Consider the following 9,592-nt stretch of genomic DNA (forward strand, 5'->3'; position numbering starts at 1 on the left):
CTATCGTTTATGCAGATGTGGCCAGCAGAGGTCAGCTTGTTCTACCCTTCCAGTCAATTAGCACTGCTGGCTCTGTGTATGTATATGGGGGGGAGAGAGAGAGACACAGAGAGAGAGACTGATTGATCAAGGTGGGTCCCAATGCTCAGTTAAGTTTGCTCTGTAAAATAAATATGTGTTTAGTTCTCAGTAGGTATGCTGGCCAGGTTTCTTAGATTGCTTTCCAAGACATGGGCATTTTGCATTGCCATGCACCAGGGGTCCCAACCTAGAGCAACTCACAACACCCACAAACGACCTCAAAAGCTTCCACGGCCCACAAGTTCATCCAACTGACCCGATCGCTTTGTCTGATCCATTTAATGAGGTGGCTGACGTTGGGCAGCTACCTAGTGCTGGATGACAGACTGAAGAGAGCTAAGCTGCAAGCAGAGTTCTGGCACAACTCAGAAAGTCTCCAACTGACGGACACCGTGTGGCTTCAAAACCTCACTTAACAAGACCTCAGGGCACACAACACACTGTTTTCTCTGTCTGAGACACAGTGGCCAGATCACCTGAAGACAGCCAAGCCTTGTGATTTCCTTTCCAAAGAGATTTTAACTATTTATCCATGGTGGATGAATTCCAGTGCCAGCTCTACATTAAAAAATGATATAAGCAGCTGATTAGGGTCCTGCCATTGCCAGGGGGCCTCCAACAACTTCTGGGTTATTACTGTACCTTTATCTTATTTAAAATGCTTGAGTGAGGGGGGAAAAAAGCAACTGGTAAACTGTGTCTCAAAAGATCAAATGCATTGGAGTAAAAGAAAAAAAAAGAATAGAAATATGAGGAGAAGCTCACAGATAAAGGCATGTTTAGTTTCTTATTGTGTTAACATTCATTATGCCTTTTGCTTTGGTTTGTAGTTGGACAGCGAGAAGCAGTGGACATGGGTTCTGTCCAACAAAGCACAACTTGGACAGTCGTTCTGACTTCAACAAAACACACAGGGTTAACTCGTCTTACAGAGCAAGTCACAATTTTATTAATTGACCACTTCATCAGGTGCAGCTGTCAGCAGTGACACTGAGGTGTTTAGAAACATTGCTTAGTTTTCTGAGAACCACTACCCAAATAATATCCATAGCAGGCACCATGTTATTATTGTTATTATTATTATTATTATTATTATGGGTGGTTTGATTTATTTTAATTTGAGGCTGATATTACAGTGAAACAGACCAAATTGTTTAAGTACAAATGACTTGATGTGATCCAACAACTAAACTTAGTATTGTTCTGATTTGTCCAAGTATAAGAGCATCCAACATTAACCATCTTAACTTTTTTGATTAGATGTTATTTCCATACTTTAATCACAATCAAAATTACATTACTGTTTAAATTACATTTGTATGATCAATTGATAAAGCAATAAGATAAAAAATATAAAAACATGAACAAAAATAATTTTATTTATATAATTTTTATAAAAATTAATTTCTTAATAACTGAATATTTTTCAGATATGGACATTAATGAGTTGCTAAGTGAAAGACTGATAGTGACTCTCACGCTTCGGCTTCAGAACCTCGGTTTAATTCTGCTGTGAAGGGACTGCTTCTACAATAAGACTGAAGTTCCATGTTGTGTCAGTGACGAGTAAAAGAGCTCATCGTTTCCGTCTTTGGAGTACCTGTTTAGGTCCCACAGGTTCAGGTGGTTCCGCTGGTCTCCTTGTAGCCACCGCAGAGATAAAAGATTGATGCAAATCCTAAAGATTAGCGCCTGGAAGGCAAACAAAACTGAGATGAGAGGCTGTCAAAACAAATCAAAGACTCATACACACACACCCTCTAGACGCATCAGTGATGAAGTGTATCCGGAGGATGCCAGTGAACATCATTCACTGCATGCACCTCCTCCAGCAACCGCAACTGTCACCCACTCACAGGCGTGAAGCCTGTCTAACCACATCACTGCTCTCCCATCACCAACTCCACAGCCTGCTCGGCCTCGTCCGGGGGCACCAGAAGACCCTCACATGAAGCCTGCGTATACGTGGGACAGAGAAACGTCAGTCACTCAGTAAAAATGACGAAACAAAAATTCAGTTCAGGCTCCCTTATCGAGAGGCTAGTTAAGACACGGCACGACACAAAGTCTCGACTCTTGGGAGGCAGCCTGTCTGACGGCAGTCGCGCTAGTGACACTTATGGTGCGTTCAGACAGTAATAAAGTATAATGTTCCATAGAAACGCAAGTTTGTTTGGAAAATGACTGGAATAATCTCAACTCTCTCCAGTCTTCACCTCCCAGTGGCCTTGACTGGGAATGCAGGCACAGGTTGCTCTACACGCACAGAAAGAGCCCAAATCGTTTGCAGCTTATCTGTTTGCTTTTTCTGACTTAACAGGTCCTTTCAACCCAAATGACTTAAACCCAAATGCACAAACTTCAAAAGAAAGTACTGAACTGATAATGCAGCACTAGTTTTACATCTGAAATTCCTGTCAAAACCAGTGACTCCGCTCATTTCTGCAAACACAAAACAGTTTGCACAAGTTCAAAAGCAACGCAAGTCAGCATAACACTGATAACACCGTCTATAGAAATACACACAATACACCAAATACTAAAATCCTGATAAAGCATAGTCTAACAGGAAGCGACGTGTGTGTACATACACACCCAGCCGTTACCCTGTCCTGGGATGTCTTAAGACATGTCTACAAACACATTATGAAGATTAGGACATCTTTAAGGTATGTCTTAAGAAATGAAGCCATGTTTAAGACATCAAGATGTCACAAGACATAGGATGGATATGTATTTTAAATTTTTAAATAATTATTTTAAAACAAATCTTTTACTTTAAAATATTTAAGGGAACTTTAAAACGTAACATTTATAGCAAAAATTCTAGTAAAGAATTTTTTTCCTCAATTATTTAATTTTTGTTCCACGTAGGATGTATAATGGTATTATTTATTTTAATATACATTGTTGTATATTTTATAAACATAAACATTACATACATTAGTACATAATGGTCATAAATTTCAGAACAAATTTAACAACAAAAGTAAAAATTATTATTATTATTATTATAATGTTAATAATGGTTCCCAGTCTTTCTCTACAATGAGCCATTTTTATCAAACCACTAAGCACCTTTGTTTATATCACAATGACAGAATTATGCCAAGTTTAGAAAACTGTGGAATTCCCCTTTAAATGTTTGTTGCATTAGAAAAGATGGAATCAGTGAAAATTCCAGACCACGCCCTCAACGTGTTGGGAGTAAGAGGGAAGCGCTGCTGCAAAAGTTAAAAATCTCATTCAGTGCTTATAAATACCTTTTATAATTAGTCCTTAATGTTTTAAAAAGGTGTTGAATTACCATTTTACAATTGCTTCATTTTTTAATGAAGGTATCATTTGATCAACTTTTAAAATAAGAAATAACATAAAATAAAATAAGATCAACACAAATCACAGTAATGTCATTTAAAGGAGTATGGAAAATCACTATTTTACAGTTTTGTATTTACTTGTTAATCTGTGAAAAGTATAGAATACTTCTACATTCACATAATTTACTCTGCAATCCAAGCACAGCCCATGAAAAGGCACCCACATAGCTATTAAATATAGATTACATATAGAACTGTGTATATGCATAGGACAATAGCATCATCACACCTGACATGTTCTACAGACAAGGAAAAACATCTTAACTGACTAGAAATTTGAAATATATGGTAATAATAAATACACAGTTCCACAAACCAATGAATGCGATTTTAAGGTCTGCTGATATTCCGTATAAACGTTATGCTGAAGTTATTAGCAGCATAGCACCATTAACAATTATAAATGATGGGAAACAATAAGACAAATTCATATGGACTAAAAGAAAGTGACCAGATTATACAGAGGCCTGAACCCCGGCAGCACCAACATACCTGAGATACCAGAAAACGATCAGCTGTCGAACAATTAATACCAGACTCAGATGTGCTGGAGCTGGAACAGAGCCAAGCTATGGACATTTTATGTGGACATACGTGGACACAGGAAACGGGTAACAGATAACTCAATGTGCACGTGTCCACGCCATGATACCCGAACACTAACATCACTGACATCACGCAGCTAATGTTCCCCTTTTGGAGTTAAAGCCGTGGTGAATGAGGAAACCGTCGGATTCACAGCCGTCGCTTCCTCTGTTTTTACTCAGTGTTCGTCTTCTTTGTCGGAGATATGAGGAAAATGCATCTGTTAAATCTTTAATACAATAAAGTTGAAATTACTTTTGGATCTGCACACAAACAGGCTAAATTTAAAGGTGACCTATTACGCTAATTTCCAATGTTCATAGTTTTATTTTTATTTTATTATATTCTACTATAGTATATTCACAAGCTTCAGTGTTCCAGAAAGACATTTTTCCCATACTGTAAATCTCTACTCAGCCTCTGTCTGAAACGCTCCGTTAGAGCTCACTTGGTTCTGACTGGTCAAGCGCCGGAGTGGTTCCGCCAATACACGGCCTCTGGTAGATGCGATGCAGTGCGTTGCGTTGTATGAGGGCATGCTGAGGGATTACATCAAGTGGTTTTGTAACGTGGGGGAGCGATGAGGAGGCGCACGCGTATGCGTGGAGAAGTGAGATTTATTGGGGGCAAATCCATTTTCAGGGTCAAGTCGGTCCAGGGAGCCAACACGGATAGATCAGGGGACAGACATGACAAGGATCACAGGATAAACACAACGAAGGCCGGAAGAAACAAACACCAAACAATATCAAACACTAACAAAGACCAGCGAGAGACCAGGGAAAACAAGGCTTAAATACAGGGACAGGTAATGAGACACGTGTGGTTAACAAGAGGGTAACAGGTGAAAATCAAGAGCAGACAAGCCGCTTAGCCGTTAGCGCTAGCTAGCTACTCACGCTAGCCTAGCGCTGTCTGTTCAGTGAAGCTGCGCATCTCACTCACCACTACTCACCGTCCAACAGCAGGTTCTGACTCCAGCCGGTCCAGTCAGTTACCGTTAGTTCGCTCTGCAGGGGGAAATCCTCGGTTCTGGGAGCTGAACACGCCCCCCGGCAGGCGGCGCTGTCTCAGTACGGAATGTAAAAGACGGTTTAACACTCGCAGTGAGCGGGTAACTCGCTGTAAACCGCTCCTAACGGTCGCGCTCTGATTGGTCTAAACTCCCGAGAGGCGGAGTCCCGCGCTCTGATTGGTCTAAACTCCCGAGAGGCGGAGTCCCGCGCTCTGATTAGTCTAAACTCCCGAGAGGCGGAGTCCCGTGTTCTGATTGGTCTAAATTCCCGAGAGGCAAAGTAGGGCGCTATGATTGGTCTAAACTCCCGAGAGGCGGAGTCCTTCACTCTGATTGGTCTAAACTCCCGAGAGGCGGAGTCCTTCACTCTGATGCAAGTAAAAGCTTAGTGAGGTTCTTTTGGTAAAACCCAGAAGATTCCAGCTGGATGTACTGGCTATATTCTCATTATATTCCAGGCAGTGCTGTGGGAATCCTGGTAGTCCTCTGTTGTAACGCTCAGTGTGGCAGAACCACAGGACCACCAAACTCATACCACAGAACTTTTTGTATTGGACCGCTCTTTGGTCTCAGCCGAACTGTCGTAAGACACAACATCTCTATGTCTTAAGTCATGTCTCATCTTCAAGACTCACAAAATAATTACTTCGTGTCTTAAGACGTTAATTTTTTTGCCTCAAGACAAAGACAGTGTCTTCACTCACACGTCTGAAGATGTTCTTGAGATGTCTTGACATAAAATGTCTCAAGACATTTTATAAATGCTGTTAAGACATCTTAAGACAGCTGGGTACACACACTCCCTGGCCACTTTATTAGGTAAAGTAATCCTAGTAAAATGCTGGACCCCCTTTTTCCTTCAGAACTGCTTTAATTCTTCATGTCAGACTTTCAACAAGGTGTTGGAAACGTTCCTCAGAGATTCTGGTTGGTTATTTGAGTTCCTGCTGCCTTTCTATCATCTGGAACCAGTCTGCCCATTCTCCTCTGACCTCTCACATCAACAAGGCATTTTCGTCCACACAACTGACCGCTCACTGGATGTTTCCTCTTTTTCGGACCGTTCTCTGTGAACCCTAGAGATGGTTGAGCGTGAAAATCCCAGCAGATCAGCAGTTTCTGAAATACTCAGACCAGCCCGTCTGGCACCAACAACCACGCCACGTTCAAAGTCCCTTAAATCCCCTTTCTTCCCCGTTCTGATGCTCGGTCTGCACTTCAGCAAGTCGTCTTGACCACCTCTACACGCCTAAATGCAGTGAGCTGCGGCCGTGTGATTGGCTGATCAGCTATTTGTGTTAACAAGCAACTGAACAGGTGTACCTAATAAAGTGGCCGGTGAGTGTATATGTAGATGTATATATATACACTGCTCCAAAAAATAAAGGGAACAATCAAATAACTCATCCTAGATCTGAATGAATGAAATCTTCTCATTGAATACTTTGTTCTGTACAAAGTTGAATGTGCTGACAACAAAATCATCAATGGAAATCAAACTTATTAACCAGTGGAGGCCTGGATTTGGAGTTACACACACAATTAAAGTGGAAAAACACACGACAGGCTGATCCAACTTGTGATGTGATGTCCTTAAAACAAGTCACCGGTCCAGAGCTTCAATGCCTTCATCTTGCAGGAACTGCTGACACACTCCAGCCACATGAGGTCCAGCATTGTCCTGCATTAGGAGGAACCCAGGGCCAACCGCACCAGCATATGGTCTCACAAGGGGTCTGAGGATCTCATCTCGGTACCTAATGGCAGTCAGGCTCCCTCTGGTGAGCGCATGGAGGGCAGAGCGGCCCTTCAAAGAAATGCCACCCCACACCATTACTGACCCACTGCCAAACCGGTCATGCTGAAGGATGTTGCAGGCAGCAGATCGCTCTCCACGCCGTCTCCAGACTCTGTCACGTCTGTCACATGTGCTCAGTGTGAACCTGCTTTCATCTGTGAAGATCACAGGGCACCAGTGGTGAATTTGCCAATCCTGGTGTTCTCTGGCAAATGCCAAGCGTCCTGCACGGTGTTGGGCTGTGAGCACAACCCCCATCTGTGGACGTCGGGCTCTCATACCATCCTCATGGAGTCGGTTTCTAACCGTTTGTGCAGACACATGCACATTTGAGGCCTGCTGGAGGTCATTCTGCAGGGCTCTGGCAGCTCCTCCTGTTCCTCCTTGCACAAAGGTGGAGGTAGCGTTCCTGCTGCTGGGTTGTTGCCCTCCTACGGCCTCCTCCACGTCTCCTGGTGTACTGGCCTGTCTCCTGGTAGCGCCTCCATCCTCTGGACGCTACGCTGACAGACACAGCAAACCTTCTTGCCACAGCTCGCATTGATGTGCCATCCTGGATGAGCTGCACTAGCTGAGCCACTTGTGTGGGTTGTAGAGTCCGTCTCCTGCTACCACGAGTGTGAAAGCACCACCAACATTCAAAAGTGACCAAAACATCAGCCAGAAAGCAGAAAGGTGCTGAGAAGTGGTCTGTGGTCCCACCTGCAGAACCACTCCTTTATTGAGTGTGTCTTGCTAATTGCCAGTAATTTCCACCTGTTGTCTGTTCCATTTGCACAACAGCTGTGAAACTGATGGTCAGTGTTGCTTCCTAAGTGGACAGTTTGATTTCACAGAAGTTTGATTTATTTGGAGTTAAATTGTGTTGTTTAAGTGTTCCCTTTATTTTTTGAGCAGTGTATATATATATATATATATATATATATATATATATATATATATATATATACAGTAAACCATAAATGACAGGATGAGCAAAAGTATCTGTAATAATAACTATAAGCAACTGTAAGATTTCTGAAGTGCTACTTTAAACATAATAATTCATTGTTTTAATCTCTGTATAATATTCCTGTCATACAGTCTCATCTTAATATATGATACTTGTTAGAATTATTTAGTAAACTGTAGAAATTTGTACATTTTCTGAATGTATATATTTTCTGTATATACATATTATATATATATATAAATATATATATATATATATCATAGTAAAGCACTATATGTATTTCATGAGGGTATATATGAAATCGTCTATGAGACGTCTATAATCTGTGCTGTTAGACGACCTCACACCACTCACTGCCTGCTGTCTGTAAATACAGCCTCTCATAACCCATGTGAATATATAAATAGATACTTTTACACTTTATTTTATTTCTCTAGTACTTTAACTTCTGTCTAGATTTATTTCTATTTTGCATGTTTCTGCATGGTTTATCTAAGTTTATGTATAATTATATATCTCACTACTGAAACACGGCAATTTCCCTCCAGGATCAGGATCAGAGTAAATAAGTAAGTGTCTGTCTGTCTGTCTGTCTGTCTACATAATCAATGTGACTGCATAGGGTTTTGATTACTTCTGTTATTGTATGCTGTTGCATATGTCCTCTGAAAAATGTAGATCAATTAAATATGAATAATTGAATATTGAAAGTATTATAAAATATTTTTAACATTAATTGTCAAATGCCGTGTTTTCTGTTCCCACTGCAGTATAAAGCATGTCTGAGTCTGTTGATCCTGATCCAACAGCAGTTTGTGTTTTCTTTACTAACGCTCCTCATTTGTATTACAGTAAGAGAAGCTGCTCCTAGGTCAGTGTCAAAGGCCTGAACATACACAGAGCTGGGCAGGCAGACAGGCTGTGGAGAACACTGAGCTTTATGAGCCGGAGATGAACCTGTCACTGAAAACAGACACAAATCACTCTCCTGCTTAACCACACGGCTCTCTTTCAGCTGCATTTCATCTTTTATAGGCCATAAACATAAAAACATCTTCGAATGGTGATTTTACCCATCAGTGGTACAGTCTGGTGGTAACAAAGCATCTTGTTAATATGCAGATATTAATACTGATATTGTTTATGATGATAACCATATGATTATAATGAGTCATTTTGCCATTTGAATATTGTCCAGCCAGGATACATCTTGATAACGTATTACTACTGGAATATTTACTGCTATTCCAACATGATAAGCAAAAGATGCTTAAAAATGTAAAAATTGTTTGCCGTATTTTAAAATGGTAAGTCTATATTTTAAAAGCCATCTTTTACCTTAAATGTCCATTTCTGCAAGAAAAAGATACATTTTTCACTCATACAACCAAGTTCACACCAGAGAAGATATAAATACAGGAGACTATTTGCATAAACATGACATGATTTTAATTACAGAACATATTTAACACACATTCTTAAAATTCTTCAGTCTTACTGAGGGGGGTGTTTTAAGAGAGAAAACGTGATATATTCTGCTATTTCAGTATACAAAACAGTCAAACATCCACAATTTCAAATCATTTTAAGTAAAACTTAAAGCTCTATTGTATCTGTAGTGCACGCTGTGTACGCGTGGCCGGGAATCATGGGATGGGAAATGTAGTGATGCTGTATTTAATCGTCTCCTCCGCAGAGATTCAGTAGAGCTCTCTGGTAGTCACCTTTCGTTTGCTCCTGAGAACACAGAATGAGCAAGAAGAGTGAACGCATGTAGATGT

At 40.8% G+C, this 9,592-nt stretch overlaps 1 protein-coding gene and 1 long non-coding RNA gene across 2 annotated transcripts in view; both read right to left on the reverse strand.

Moving 5' to 3' along the window:
- Positions 1–1,608: 1,608 nt before the first annotated feature.
- Positions 1,609–5,074, reverse strand: LOC108441854. Its single transcript, XR_001858986.1, has 3 exons — positions 5,002–5,074; positions 1,938–2,036; positions 1,609–1,773 (listed from the first exon to the last, which is right to left on the reverse strand). It is a non-coding gene; the product is annotated as an uncharacterized LOC108441854 (long non-coding RNA).
- Positions 5,075–9,240: 4,166 nt separating this feature from the next.
- The window catches only part of anxa2b (annexin A2b), an 8,099-nt gene continuing 7,747 nt past the window's right edge, over positions 9,241–9,592 (reverse strand). The window contains exon 12 of the mRNA XM_017721588.2: positions 9,241–9,548. Coding sequence (XP_017577077.2) covers positions 9,489–9,548 — 60 coding nt within the window. The 3' untranslated portion in view covers positions 9,241–9,488. The remainder of the gene's footprint in view (positions 9,549–9,592) is intronic.

Source organism: Pygocentrus nattereri, chromosome 15 (assembly GCF_015220715.1).
Source record: "Pygocentrus nattereri isolate fPygNat1 chromosome 15, fPygNat1.pri, whole genome shotgun sequence".
Classification (NCBI taxonomy): Eukaryota; Metazoa; Chordata; class Actinopteri; order Characiformes; family Serrasalmidae; genus Pygocentrus; species Pygocentrus nattereri.